The sequence below is a fragment of the Micropterus salmoides genome, unplaced genomic scaffold, assembly GCF_014851395.1.
Source record: "Micropterus salmoides isolate LMB-PRFRI ecotype aquatic unplaced genomic scaffold, ASM1485139v1 Ms_hic_scaffold_2281, whole genome shotgun sequence".
Lineage (NCBI taxonomy): Eukaryota > Metazoa > Chordata > Actinopteri > Centrarchiformes > Centrarchidae > Micropterus > Micropterus salmoides.
The window spans coordinates 1-15,799 of record NW_024041464.1 but is presented as its reverse complement, the minus strand read 5'-3'; the positions used below and the strand labels follow the sequence as shown (position 1 = coordinate 15,799).

Here is a 15,799-nt window from a genome sequence, read left to right as displayed (position 1 = left end):
CTATGATGTGGAGGACTCCACAGTCTCGATGGCGGGGATTGCTGTGGAGGCATTATTGAATGCTTTATAAAGACCTGCCCACCCGGGAAACCATCACAGCAACCAGAAAACAAAGATGAAAAAGAGGACTGGGCTGGCTTACAGAAGATCAAACATTCTGGAGAACATTATCACATAGAGGGCAAACCAGAGTGCCGCACAGGGTAATAACATGTTTGATCACAGTTCTTCATGGTAATACCTTCTTTTAAACCATCTTAGAGCAGCAGTACTAGATCATGAGTCTATTTGAAACATACACACGTTGTAAAGTCAAAGGTCTTGTAGTTTTCTCTTTACTGTAGGTGTAAAGGGGATTTTAACCATGACACATATCTTAAAAGCAACATAAATGACACTCAAATTCAGACAGAAGAGAGCAATTATTTGGAGGTCCAGTTTATTTTGTAGCACTACTCACCCACTTCAGACATCTCAGGCACCGTAGCTACAAAGGGTCCATCTGTGAATTTAGGTGCATTGTCGTTGATGTCTTGTACTTTGATGATGAATTCTGACTTTGGTTCCAGGGCCTCCTCTGTGTTGCGGTCCAAGGCTTGTGCATGCAGGACATAATGTGTTTTCCTTTCCCGATCCAGGCTCTTAGTGGCATGAATATCTCCTGTCACTTCGTCGATGATAAATATAGTCCCAGCTCCTTCCCCGCTCAGAATGTACCTGACGGATCCATCGCCTTTATCTGAGTTTGAGTGAAGCTGCAAGGAAAACGAGACAAGACGTTGTTTGAATGCAGAGGATGTTGCCAAAATCACTTCTTAGGACTGCTTTTGATTCACAGTTTTTAAAATATGATTCACACTCGTAACATTCACAGTGGCCACAGTGCACTGCAGTAGAAATTCATGAACAGGGACTGCAACCACTAAGATGTCCATATTGGCGCTGAGATGATTTGTTGATTAGTCAATAGTCAACTGACATAGTTAATCTCAAATACTGGTAAATGGTTAATAGTTTTCCAGAAAAAAACAACACAGTTTTTCAAATGTGAAGATTTTAAGATTACTAAACTAATACTAAGCTAAACTAAATAATTAACAATATTGATGAAAATTATAAAAAGTCGCAGCCCTAGTCCATATGAAGACAAACATAGGTTTTATAAGAATAAAATACACATCTAAAATACTACACTTTGATATAATCCCTACCAAGACTATTTAAAAACATCTGTTCTTTATATAGCAGTAACCTTTGCAGCATTACTGCACTGCACGGTGATCGTCAGCCCATGTTTCAGCTTCAGAAAGCTCCCAACATCTAACTCAGACATTACATTATTCAATATTCTTCTCTCAGGCCTGACTGTACCCAAGCATCGCTGAAGAAATGCATCTTTAGAGATTAAAGTTTTGGGGGAAATCCTTACAACTCTGTTCAAGATGGAAGAGCGCTGCCTCTTTCTCACCAGGAGAGAGAGGAATAAGAGAAAAATGAGCCACTTGTTCAGCCATAATTGACACCAAGAGGATTAGGACTTTCATGCCAATTGCTCAGCTGGGTTGCAGTTTTAGACTTTATAAATATATTTTACAATACCACTGAATTGCCAAACCAGGGCGCCACGGTAACATCATCATTTAAGAAATTTCATTTTTATCCATGAATAAAACATGTTAAGAAACACAGACATTTTTCCTTAGGGAAATGTCACAGCTCAACATAACAGAACAATCCATTTTCATTGAGCATTGGCAAAGCTTTACATACTGGTGGTATTTTTGTATTTTATATTTGCACATCAACAAGCTGTGAACACAAACTTTGAATTCCAAAGTGCATCTCAGCCTTAATCAAGATTCATGCAAGTCTTTGGATAACATACGATACACATACTTGTTTGTAGGATATATTTTCCCCCTCCTCACATTGTCATATATTTATACTCTGAATAAGCATAGTTTTTATGAAACCTGCAAAAAAAACTACCAAAATGTAAAAGGGGAGACAAAATACTAACTAAAACTACTAAAATAAAACTAAATAATGTAAAAATGCCATGAAAAGGAACTTTAACTTTGAAGTAATAAATCATAATTACAACTGTTGCTAAAAAGACAGATCATTTTTTGTTGAGTGCCAATTAGAAACTTCAGTATACTGTTGATATGTTACCTTGCTTGACAGTGTACTTATAACCAATCACATCACAGTAACAAAGATATTTTTAACCAGTCATGTGATTCTCCAACTGATATCAGTGATAGATAAGGATTTTGTTGTAAATGTGTTTGACTGGTGCAGTCCCAGAGTTGGGAACCAGCTACAGTATTTTGGAGTACACCCATTATTGACCAAACTACATAATACCTTCTGTTTGTTGAATAATTAATTACTATTGCAGCACTGCTAATCCACCACTGAACCTCCATCTCTGCTGGGAGATATGACATGACAGCCTGTAAACCTGTAGAGTGTGCAAGGATACAAGTGGAAAAACCAAATGAATTAGCGTAGTGTTACCTTACTGACCATGAAGCTTGTTTCTGGCAAACACAGGTGTATTTTCCAACCACTTAACAACAAGTACAACCACAGATGTACACATTTATATTTACAAAAAACATTTCAGTACTTCTTCTATAAGATGCACAACCATTCAAATAGACAAGTTATTTAACAAGCTGAACGGCAGAGGTCCTCAGGCGACATCTAATCAAAACCCAGACTAGCAAATAAATTACTAATTAGAAAGCTGCTGTTGATTGCTGGGCTGACTCTTGATTAGCGCTAACTGTCCTTCCCGTGCTAAATATCAAGCCTGTAATTAGATAAGGAGTCAAAGATCCTGTTGAATCAGGTAGTTAATCAGTTACTAGATTATACTAATATAAAACACAACCTTCAAAACAAGAAACACATGGATTGTATTATTTAAGTTATTACTTATTACAAGTACAGACCACTTCCATAACTACTACTAGGATATATCCACTTTGTCCAGCAGCGCTCTACAACTACATCTCACAAATGTAATTTCGCCTCCAGCCGGTGCTAATTTAGCCATCCACTTCATTTGCAGGAACCAATAAATCATGCTCTGCAAAGTGCGAACCAATGATGCATATGGCGACTACTGCCTTCCAAAATCTATGGGTGATAAAAGTGTCCACAGGTTGCCGGCTTTTACATAAACATTGCGAACTGAAAGCACAGCAGTGTCAAGCTAGCTGAGAGTGAAACAACATGAGGATACTCTTCATTAAAATCAGAAAAGAGTTATTGAGCAATAAAAAGGATGCATGCATGAATATATTAAGTCTGTTATATTAAGTTTATTAAGTATAATTATTTTTTAAGTCTTCTCTGCAGGTGATGCAGTCTTTATTGGTCTTAAAATCACCCTTATCTTCCACCATTGTCCATTGCTTACTCATAATAGATGTGTTATACATAATGTATGAATGATATATTGACCCTTTTAACCATCAACACATTTCTAAACTTTGTATACTCCAGTGAGGATCGGAAGATCTGGGATCCAGGACTCTACAGATATCTTCAGGGAAAAAACAAAACAAGGTCTCTTAAGTTTCAGAGGTATGCACAAAATAGTGAGTGTAACATAATGTGAGTCAACACTTTTTTTAATTCATCATATTTTTAAAGCGGCAATATGTAGTTTTCAGTGGCCACTACCGGTGCGGTTTAAATATTGCAACCAGGTGTGTGCTTGTAGGCGTGTACTCATGAGCGAGCATAATCCGAAGCATAACCGCTTTCATACAGAAATCCTGCAATAAATGCAGAAAAACTGGCATACAGGCTGTGGCTTTTCTCCAGACATGTTCTGGCTCTGTTACTTCAACGTTCCCGACTCATACAGCGCAGTGAGCCGCATTTTGGCACAATACTCCTGGAATAAGGCAGTGGGACAGCAGCTATAGACAGACAGGGAGACAGCTTCACACAACATGCTGGAAACTCCCACCGCAACGTTACAATAATATTTTTATTACCTTGCGGTTGAACTAATCTACGCTCGTTACACAATAGGTAAAACGACAATAAATCTAAATTGAACCTTACGAAGCAAAGAGCGGCAGGTCCAAGCTAATGTAGCGTTAGCTGGAAGCCCTGCCTGACATCACTAGAGGCTAGTAAACAAATCGCTCTACATTTGCTTTTTACCATTAGATGCTTTCTTGCAGGCTACTTAGACATAATACCGGTGGTACACAGGATAGTAACATGGGTCGCGTTAGTTGGTGATGTGGAAAGCAATAAAAGTTTGCACTGTATAACGTTAGCAACTGCACGACGTTAGCCAGCAAGCTAACGTGACGCACTCCGTGACTTTCCAGTGTTTTCTGTTTTTACCCGACATCATTTGGTCTGATGGGCTTCAGCACATAAAACTTTGTTGTTGTTTTGTATCCTTAAATGGAGTTTATGTTGGAGTCTGTGTTGTGCTGGGAGCCGGTTATTTTATGGTTTAAGTGGACTAAATGTTGTTAGCTGCGGTGTTGTCGCTGTAGTCTTAGAGAGGCTCGGGAGAGTGCGCAGGGCCACATCCCAACCTGGTGTCCTCACATAAGAAGTAGAAAAGTGCCTGATGCATGTAACAGAGAAAACAGGCGTGTGCTTCATTTCTAAGTGAGGTTAGAGTCCATTGACAAAAAGGAAGTAAAAATTTGATTTATTAATAAGTGATTTCATTGAAAAAATACATATAGGCCCTTTAACCAGCAAGAAGTCCCACGGAGATGCAATATCTGTTCTGCCAGGGAGTCCAGGTCAACATCAAACTTATGTCAGAAATTCGGCTGAGCAAATATCTTGTTACAAGGTAATTTCCACTGAGAACTGGGGAGCAATGCCCCCATCACTTTTACAGTTTTGATTTGATGTACTCACTAAACACTCTCTAAGATGAGTTATTTTACTGTCCACCTGTCACAGTCCACGTTTGTGAAGCTATAAGTTGGTGAATATTTAGATTTTCTCATTTAGGCTACCTTCAGTTTTCACCCTACACCCACAGCAATAAGGCTTATGAGCAATGGCATTGGAATTAGCAGACTCTCTTGTCCCGGGTTTTGTCTGTCAGGCTCGAAACAGGCCAATCTAACCATCTGATTGGTGGAGCTTTTTGGGGCCATATGTAGCTTAAAGGAGACATGAGGTTAAAGTATATAAATGAAATCCCTGTGAGCACAAACCTCAGATTTCCTCCTGTTCTGAACACTCTGTTTTCAACAGCTTTCTCTATCAACGGCTCCTTTGTACAACACACACAGAGCTATACAGAGCCGGTATTCCATATATGGTCTTGGCCAATCAGAAGACAGTGGGCTTTGAGAGGGGGGGGCGGGGATTTCACATCTGAAATCAAACATACACCCTTGCAATTATTTAATAATATTTTGGGGTTTTTCGGATGGCTATGGTCAGGCAAAAAGTTAAAAAACATTAGTAGTACCTTGATAAAGCCGGGGGTAAAAGCATTTGCTGTTAATTTCTTTTGCAACAGTCAAGTAAATTAAAATAATTTCAGTCAACTGCAGCCTTAAGGACCAGAAAAAGACAACATAAAACAACAAATATTTATAGATCTTAAAGTGATATACCTCCTGGCCGTAAGTAAACTGCATACAACTTTCTCATGTTTACTAGCCATCTGTGACTGCTTGATGATACCAAAGAGAGAGGAGGCAAAAAAAAAGACATTTTTTCTGGACAAAGACTGCCCTCAGTGCTATTTAGGGGACAGTAGAAATTTCACATCTTTCCCTTCTTAATCAAAGCTGATTGTAAAAAAATAAAAAATAAAAGTGGTCTTGGAGGAAATTTCTGTAACATGATTTGAAGCCTTCATTTCTCTTTAGAGGGTACTGCTACTGCATATTGGCTTCAGCGTTGGAATATTTTATTTATACTTCATTCATTTTGATCACACAGAAAATTTCATGACTTCCCGCCTTAATGTAATTAGTGTCAATTTTGTTAAACTGCAGAGCACACGCGATATGAGCTTAACATACATAAGCACTACATGTGGCATTCTGGATCAAGGGGACATGAAAATGTCAGTAATGTCCAGTTCATGCAATAAATAATGAAAGGAAATATATGGAAATCTCTCATACACAGTGATCAGAGAAGTCCAGGGGAAACATCATGAGAAAGTTGAAAATACAACCTCTGCAACCTTGTTGTTTTGTCATCTCCCCACAACGACTTAGAGGAATCCTTTTCCTCCACAGGGCATCAAAACAAGGGATTGTTTTTATCTCTCTGTCTCTATGGGCGACTTTATTAAAGACTAGTGGAATAATATGACTGACATGTGGCTGGCGGCTGGCAGCTGGCAATGCATTTCTGAGGAGTTTAAAGAGATCAACAGAGTCTGGGGCTCTAAAGTCGCTGGCGCAAACACTCCAATCGCAAGAAAAACCTCACTTATAATTTCATCATATGCCCAGATGAGCAACCTGAGAGAAAGTGTATCTTCACTTTCTTTTGTCAACAAGCTACGTGTTTTCCCTGCCAGGCTCTGTATACTCATTGTCAAGAGCAGCCTTAAACTTTTTGTGTTCACAAGCTAATTGGTGCTCACAGCCAAACAGTCTACCTTTGGCTCTGTCGTACCACTTGTCAGGTGTCAAAGTCAATTACAAGGAGAGAAGAGATTTGAGGAAGAAAGCAATCCTTAGTGGATTGATAAATGATAAATATCTGCCAGTACCACATTATTTCTGCAACATTACATTGTATTTTTTTACTCATGTAGTGATGCTGGATAATATAATAAAGTTAATGGGTCACAAATGTAATCAAACTAGAGCTGCAACTTGTGATTATAGTTATTCAGTCACTCATTTAGTCTGTCAGAGTTGATGACAAATGAAAAGTTACAAATTATGAGTTACAGCACAGAGTGAAAATTGCACAAATGAATAAAGAGAAGCTGTGAGCAGCAAATGTTAGTCTAAAACACTAACATTCGCTGCTCATAGTTTCTCTTACATCTGTATAACCAACACAATAATCACAATTATCAAAAGTAATTAAGTTGGTTCCTGGCTCAAAAATTGATCGTCAACTATTCTTACTGCTGTTAAAGGCTGTATAGTGACACCATAACATATTCAGATTTTTTTTTTTATTACATTCTGCTGATGTAACAAGTGAAGTGTGGGATCAATAAAGTCTATCTTATCTTATTTTATCTTTTCTTCACTGTCAAATCTTTGAGAAACTGTTGATAAAATAAAAATAAGTGGATTATAGGACTGGACTATATGTATTCCATTTAATATACCAGTATGTGAAATATCTTTTCTTGTAGTGGTTTATTTTATATATATATGTTTGTCTGGATGAATTACAGTATGACCTGTTAAAGATTCTGGACTTCTTCGGTCTGACTGGGTTGGTTGAACATGACACTGGTTGTTGTATCTACTCTCAACTAAGCATGTACAATCCTGAAACTGCAATTAGAATAAATTAAGGTTGGTAAAATATTCACAATATCTGTAATCTGATAAATTGGGTTTATCATTTGATAACGTAATATTGTGCTGGTATTGCATTTGTAACACTAGTTCTCATCATATGAGAAATCCAATCAAACATATTTTATTACATATTAACTAAGATTAAAGCTAATGATTTAGGGCCCTATGATTTCCGTGATACAGAAAACGGAATTCGATAATAAAAACTGAATCAAGAATTTTTTCAGAGCACTTAAGCCAAACAAATAGAAAAAACTATGCTTTTATGTTTTGGTGTAATTTACAGGCCCTGATTCTATCATCTGCTCTCTGTATTTCATTAAGACGGGGCCCAGCGCCTCCTGTACGTCGTTTACGAAGTTGGCACTCATATGTAAGTTGGCACTCTAGCAAGAGCTCATCACTTCAACATACTCCCAAAAGTGCAACAACACAGACTCTAATACAAACTCCATGTAAGTATTAAGACCAACGACGAAACTTTATGTGCTAAAGCCGAAAAGTCAACATCATAAATGCTGGAGTCTGACACAGAGTTGGCTTTCATCCTATTGGACAGGTAAACTAACATTACTGCCAAGCATATGAAATATTTTGTGATTTTGTGCTTTAGTTAGCTCAAGTTACTTAAGGTTAGCTTGTCGACTAACACCTAGCATTTGCTAACATTATCTGGTGCCCTTGGATACTTTCTACATTACTTCACCAGCAAATGTGGCCCATATTACTATCCTGAGTACCACCGGCATTATGTCAGTGTTGATTTTAGCCTGCAAGAAATTATGCAACGGTAAAAAGCAAGTGTGGAGCGATTTGTTTACTAGCCTTTACTAGTGATTTAAGGCAGAGGCAGCCAGCTAACCTAAGTACATATCTACCCATGCTTTGAAATGTTCAACATACATTTATTGACGTTTTACCAATAGCAGACAGCTTCCTCACCTGTAGATGTTGCCATAATATACATTAATGCAAAATAAAGGCGCAGGACATTAACACCCATGGAAGACCCTTTCACAACCGTAAAGTTACTTACTGCGGTCTAATTGTTATGAAGTGTGGCAACAATCTTATTTATAGCACATATCTGTTTGCTATCTGAAGACCAGACCGCTAATGGCCACTGGAAACTACATAATGCCACTTTAATAGAGAACAATTTACAATATATTGCAACAATACATGAGTGATCAAGTAAATGTTTGGCATTTCTTCTTGAAAATAATTCCTGGAATTGGATTGTTGATCCATTTTCTGTCACTTGATTAATCAGTTAATAAAATAACGTCTCCGTTCTAATGTTGACAATTAATTGCATTACCCAGCAGCCATCTAGTGTACCAACAGAGCTATCCTGCAACCCACTACTGAAAATGAATGAACAACTGCATACAGAATATCTTACAAACATTTATGAATGCATTAGCACAAGATTTGCTGCTGCAATGGATGGCCAAAAGCATATCACTTCTGAAAGCATTCAAGAAGATTCAAAGTCTCCAATAGAACATCATGCACCATTACAGCATTCAGTCTTGGTTTAGACATAACCACCATGCCAATTATTCTATTCCGGCCAATTTTTCTGCTGAAAAATATAGAGTTGACTGGCCACATGGTGCTGCAATAATCAGCCAAATTGCTTAGAAGTGCACATGGGACAATGTCCTATTTCAGTAGAGTCAACAAAATTATCCTTAATTTCCTAATGTTGGCAAACTTTAATAGAGCGTGGAAAATATCCACTTTTTGGAAAAGGAACGCGTGACGTGTAACACAATCTTAACAATTACACAGCAACATCAGAGGATACGCTCTACTGAGTGCCATCCTGATACATTATTAGTTGCTACACAGCTTGACCTTCATCTCTTTTGCTCCTCCACTTCTTTTCCCTTCGGTACTGGCTTAGTCGTTTTCATTTTACAGATCCTGATAATGTATGCGCCTGGTTGGATTGCATTATTGGTGAATGTCCTTTGTAATGGCTTGGACATATTCGGCGTACAGATCCACATAATGTATGTGCCTAGCTAGTCTTGTTTGCTCTCTGCTTGCATTAAGGGATGTTGCTTTACTACTGTTATGTCTACTCATTATGTACGCTATGTATGCTGTGTGGAATAAGAACAAGGAGATGACCAAGAAAAATGTCTCTCTGGCTGTCACAAAATGAACACGTACAACATGAAACCCAGCATATGACAATATGAAATCCAGGATACATTTTTATACCAGGCAAAGAGCATAAAATATGTCAAAACACAACCACTGTGGCTACATTTCAGCTGATTGATCCAATACTTATTGATTTTCCTGCAAGTTAAACTTTCAGTGAGTTAGCCTTATGGCAAAGCTAAACTGCCTACAGGCTACACGAAGGCACAGCACATTTCTATAGATGCACAAGGCTACTAATAGCTCTGCATGCTTTGCTGAAAGCTCAACATCATTTGTGTGTTCTTTGTTGTACTTTCACAACTCTGGTAATCAGTCTGGCACTGGACAAACAGTAGTGACATTTACTTCATCTTGGTTCCAAAAAGATTCATGACCATGTTGAGGCAGAAATGGGAGTTGAAGGTGTGGGGCTTTCATTCCATCAACAATGTGCATGGTGATGGGAGCGGGGGTGGGGTGGGGGTTGGTGGTGGATGAAGAAAAGGAGAAATGAGCAGGCTATGCGCCCTAGCTGATGATCAGTGCCTTGGCTTCACATTTGCAATTAGTGAAGGGGGGGGTGGGTTTGTTTTTGATTGAATCTCAGCTCTTACACTTCACTCAAGAGGACTTAATCACTTTTTGTGTGGGCGTGCTTGATTGTCTGATTATATCCACATTTTGGCCATGCTCCCTCCCAATCAACTCCTCTGAGCGACTCCTTCTCTGTGATTGATTTGTAACAGTCACAGTAAACCCTGATGATGGAGCGCCTGTCTAATGACCATACAAAAGACAGTGATGAGGGCTGTGCTGTAGACGTGTTGTTGATGCATATCACCGAGATCCGCCCTAATAGTTGTCCTCTATTTTGACAACTGGGGGGAGAAACAGAATGAATCGTTGTCTTCCCAGCAGGATAGTTGGCTTCTTGATGTACAGTAATGAGATTATTAGAGTCCCGGAAGCAACTCTGACAATCATTTAATGGCTCTGCCTCTAACTGCTGCTAAAATTCAATATTTGAATGAGACCAAAATGTAATTGTCCGCACAAAACATGAAGTTTCAGCCTTGTGCTCTGGCAGTGAGTGAAAGCAAATGGTTTTAGTCTCAAGTGTCTAAATGGTGCTAATATGTTTGAATGTTTCAGCCAGTGGACAGGGGAATGCACTTTGGAAATTATGCATGCCTGCACAGACAGCAGACATAAGCTTCAAGTGTTATTTTCTGCAGTTATTGACTCAATGGAAGTTAAACTGTAATTACTTGACTTAACTTGCTTAACTTTGTATCATATTTTGTTTTGTGAAAGTGAGACCCTATCAAGGACACATCACTACAGATTTCTAACCATGACCAGAGAACGATGAGCCTTTCCAAACAAAGACCTGAAACACAGGTGAGAAAAATCAATGACTTTCTCTTTGCCACACATGTCAAGACAACACTTACTGGTGCTATAACAATTGTTCATTTAATCAGTTTTGACATTGTTAATTGTTTAAAGCTGCACCAATCAATATTTTTCTATCAACACTGGATTCATTGATTAAACAGAGAATTATGACCTAACACTGCAGTCTCCTTCTCTACGAGGCTTTACAACACTTTTGGTGTCTTTCAGCTAATTAGTTTGGTTTGAAAGCCTTTACTGCTTGGGTCAGTTTGGGTTCATCAGCCTCACTTCCAGATGCAGCAGGCAGCGTCAGCAAAAGCTCGATAAACCTACTGCAGGGTACCCCCAGGATTCTCCAAGTTAAATTTAAGATTTTATTATAATACTGACATTCATATATGATAGCTTTGTGTGTTTGTAATCTGATAACATAAAATGAATGCAATATTTGTGGGGATAATGACTTGGGCTCTGGTTAGTTTTTTACTCGTCCCGGTGATCAGCACATCTGAATGACGTAAGTTTAATGTCCATTAGCATGTTGGATGTTTTCATTCACATAAGTTACCCTACAACAGTGGCGCAAAGCCAACACACAGACACGGTCCTCGTGTCATTCACTCGTCTCTCCATTGCTGTTGTAACATTCACTGACCAGTAACCTGCAGCGGGTCTTCCAGCTCCGCTGTTTCATTAGCGCTGGCCATAGTGTGACTGACTCGTAGTGCTAACCTCAGCGCCACTGCCCTCAGCCTCGTCCCCCAACATGTCCATATCTCTGGCCTTCTGAACTTCACACACTTGTCCATTCTGAGTCGACCAGCTAACGTTAGCTTGTTAGTAGCACATCAGAGAGGTTTTGTTTCCTAACAACTGACTGATTCGCACCAGAGCTTGGATGCTCATGTACCGTGAACACTCCACAGTCCAGAGCGTAAAGCTAAACTCTGGCCTAAACAGCAGTGTTACCTGTACTGCCGTATAGCATCAAACGGAGTAAATTGTAAAGTCACAAACACAAAAAATATTTATTTATGATGTTACGGCATTTATTTAATCCTACGAAAGGACGAGAAAAAATTAAGACATTTGTAAATGAAATTTCACACTTTGTAACCGAATATTTTTAGAATATTAAATTTAAGACTTTTTAACCCGTGGGTACCCTGTACTGTACACTGACAGGAGAAAATGTTAGCAATTAGATAGCATAGAGGAGCATTTAGCAGGTAAAGAGACCTCTCGCAGTTTGTCCACAGCAGAGCTATAAAATTGTTAATAATAATAGTGAATATTGCACCAATATTCATCAAGTGGCTCTTCTCTCTCTTGATATGTAAATAGCCAGCTATTAGCTAAAACATTCACCATATCAACTTCATGAGTTAATCACTCACTCACTCTTTTTGTTAGTTTGTTTCATTGTAAATAGAAAATCTTTGGTTCTACAATTGAAGATGTAATTTTGTGCTCTGTGAACCAGCTATGGGTTTGATTAATTTCAATGAATCAAAACAGTAATTAAAACAGTCCTCAACAATGAAAATATTTTTTGTTGTAGCCCTAATACACACAAACAGACGCATTTCTGCACTCATATGAGCATGTGTCAGTGTCATAAACAGTTCTCACGGGTTGCTAAGTATTTATTTCTGCCATTTTCAGAATCTTTCAACAACGCAGTGTAGTAATGTAACACTGGCTGGGAAATGTTCCTTTTTATTTCATGCAACACTTCACTGGTTTAACACTGAAAACATTTCAATCTACATGCACTTGTTTCCTGCATTGCAAAGTGTGGGTGAAAAGCAATTTTATGTAAAAACTCTTTTTACTTTCCCCCCCTTCCCACTGTTGAGCTATTACTGTGCATACAACAAGACAGTTGCCTGATTCTGTCACAGCACAATCCATTTTTAGATGTATGAATAAAACATTTAGACACCTTTCTAACAGGTTGCTGCTTTACTCTGTAAATGAACACACAATAAGACAGGGGGTATTCCTCCTAGTCTGGGTTGAAGCACCCATTCTGTCAAGTCTAAATTATTTACTGTATATTGTAGCGGCGGCGAGACACCCCATGATGGAGCGACTCAAGGATTCCTGACCAAGGATCTTTTTTTTAATCCAACACCTGTACCCGTCCTCCAAATAAGTTACAGCAGACAGTTCACCGCATTTCATACTCATTCAGGGTTTGAGGATTTGCATCGTCTTCTAAAAATTACCATCCAGTCTGTAACCTGCCTGACTACTTCAAAGCACCAAGCTGAACTGATTGACATTGAAGACATTCGCGCCTCCATCCAGAGAGTGGATTGTCTCCTCACTCCTATCTGGACAAGCCCTGTCCCCTACCAAGCAGTTGCGTCTCACTCATGCACAAAGCTGTCATTTCACAAATGCATCAGCCCCCCCAGAAGGTGTCACTTACGGCATACCTCAGGGGGATTAAAAATGTTCTTGACAGACTGGCCGCTTCGCTTATTCCCAGAAGTCACTCCTTGCTGTCCTTATGTGAGAGTATTGGTAAAATGTACACATAACATTTAAACCTGCCAAGGCCAAGTCTTACACTGTGGTATGACGGTGTAGATTTCTTAGCACAAATGCTTTTTATGTTGACGGTGCAATACTTAGAATTCCACTTCAGTGTGCTGTAGTCCCCGCATCACATCATGAAGTCTGTTTTAAAACTTCACATTTTTTGATGAAAGCAATTATCAACAAAGAAAGTGTTGGCAATTCCCTGTAGTGGAACTGCTCATTTGCTGCTTGTTAATGTCCAGAGTTTTTAATCAAGCAAAGGGAGGAAGAAAAAAAAACAAAACAGCCCAGTACGTGCTGAGTGAATTAATCCTCCTCCTCTCCTGTCTTCGTCTAATTAAGGGTCATTCTGTCTCCTGGCCACATTAGGACACTGCACACCAGTCCCAACCCACAATTAAATGTTTTTTTGTGCTAACCATCTGGAGACCTCATCTCTTTAAACATGCATGTCAAATTGATTCCTTAATAATGTTTATGTTTCTTCTCAGTGCTTTATTATCATCCAGGATTAGCTGTTTATGTTTATTCTGCTTTCATCAGCAGCACGAGTCACACACAGACACACTTACACACACGCATACACACATATGCTGAACAACAACACCCTTAAGGTAGGAGTAGAACTAGCACACCAGCCAGCCAGTCAGTCAGCAAACCAAACAATCACGAACTTCAAAGCAGTGGATGGATTTAATGTAAGCGTAACTACTTCTTCATGAAGTTAGTACATCGACAAACAGACGCTTTGAATATGCAGCAAATACCATTGGTATTGTCTAATACTCAGGACACAATGCCTCATAAATGCTGAGGGATTGTTTTCGTTGGCACCGTGGGATTCTATGGTTCATTCATGCATCAAATAACATTATCAAAAGCATGTTTCACCAATAAATAACCTTTCTATCCTGCCTTGTCATCTTCGCAAAGGACATTTGTGATTAAAACCCCAGGTTTATTCAATAAATAGACAGTTAAGCAGGAAATTGATATTGGCTGTTTTTTTCTCCTTTCACCCTTTTTCCAAGCATGTCATCCCTGTTTTATTTTATTTTTTTCCTTCAAATGGTGCCGTTGTTGAAATGCAGACATATGTGCAGTCAGAGGAGCGTTCTGCCTTTCTCAATTCTCTCGGAGTGCAGTTGAGGGGATTAGTTTGTGCCTGAGTGCCTAGAATAATGATCACTGCAGTGGAGAAACACATTTTAACATTTCAGGAGATAAGGGCAGGCAATCTGCAAGTAGAGGACTTAACCAGCTCCCTGTGGCTTATTGTAGAGCTAACAGAAAATGCACCACCAACAACCAGGCTACACCGTGCCCTATGCACAAGCAGGAAGAATACCCACTACTATCCTCTCCACTGTAAGGGACACTGAAATTACATTCATAAAGTTTTCTAACTCTGAGGCACCCTGGCTGTCCCATTGCACTACTGTCCAGGTTCTTACTGTGGTGGTACATTTCCCACAGTGAGATCAAATCTAATATTTCACTTCAAAGATAGCTTGATGTAGAGGGCTGTTCTCACTTTCAAACTCCTCTCTTGCATCCTGGCCCAGAGTGGCTGGCATGCTGAGAGTCACTCCTAATTACAGAGAATAAAACATTTTTTGGACATTATCATAAGAGGAATTCGGTCAGCCGTCGTAACGACAGAAAAAAAAAAACTCCATACACCTTCACAAACGAGACCCGAATTTCCACATCAGAAGATTTAAAAAAGCGTGTACAATGCCGACGTGGCAATCTACCTCAATAGAACAGCTTGCTGCTGCTGTAACCCATTTCTCAATAAACAAGAGGAGAGAGAAATGCCAAGTAAGCTGTTCAAAAGCAAGTTCCCTGGGATCAAAAGATTTCTTTTTTACAGTTGCAGTCAGTTCACTAAAATCCTACCTTTCCCACATACTGTGCATCTGGTCCCATGTGCTCTTCTAAAACAAAGAACTGGTTCCAGATCCAGCCACGCTTAGGCCTGTGGTGCACCTCTGTCTCCCCGTTGGCCAGTTTGGTCTGGTTCTTGGAGGGCACATTGCTGGGGTGGTGGCTCGCCCCGTAGCACTTCTGGATGAAGCAGAGGCAGACCAGAAAGGGACAGAGACAGGAGGTGGTGTATATCCTCATGGTGGTGTGTGCTTTTGTAAAGTTATCCCTGTGTTCCA

General features: G+C 39.3%; 1 protein-coding gene across 1 annotated transcript; it reads right to left on the bottom strand.

Moving 5' to 3' along the window:
* Positions 1-460: 460 nt before the first annotated feature.
* On the bottom strand, positions 461-15,761 carry cdh18a (cadherin 18, type 2a; the record flags this gene model as incomplete). Its single annotated transcript, XM_038738277.1, has 2 exons — positions 15,534-15,761; positions 461-755 (listed from the first exon to the last, which is right to left on the bottom strand). Coding segments are annotated over exons 1-2 (523 nt in total), but the record flags the coding sequence as incomplete, so codon positions are not given.
* Positions 15,762-15,799: the final 38 nt, after the last annotated feature.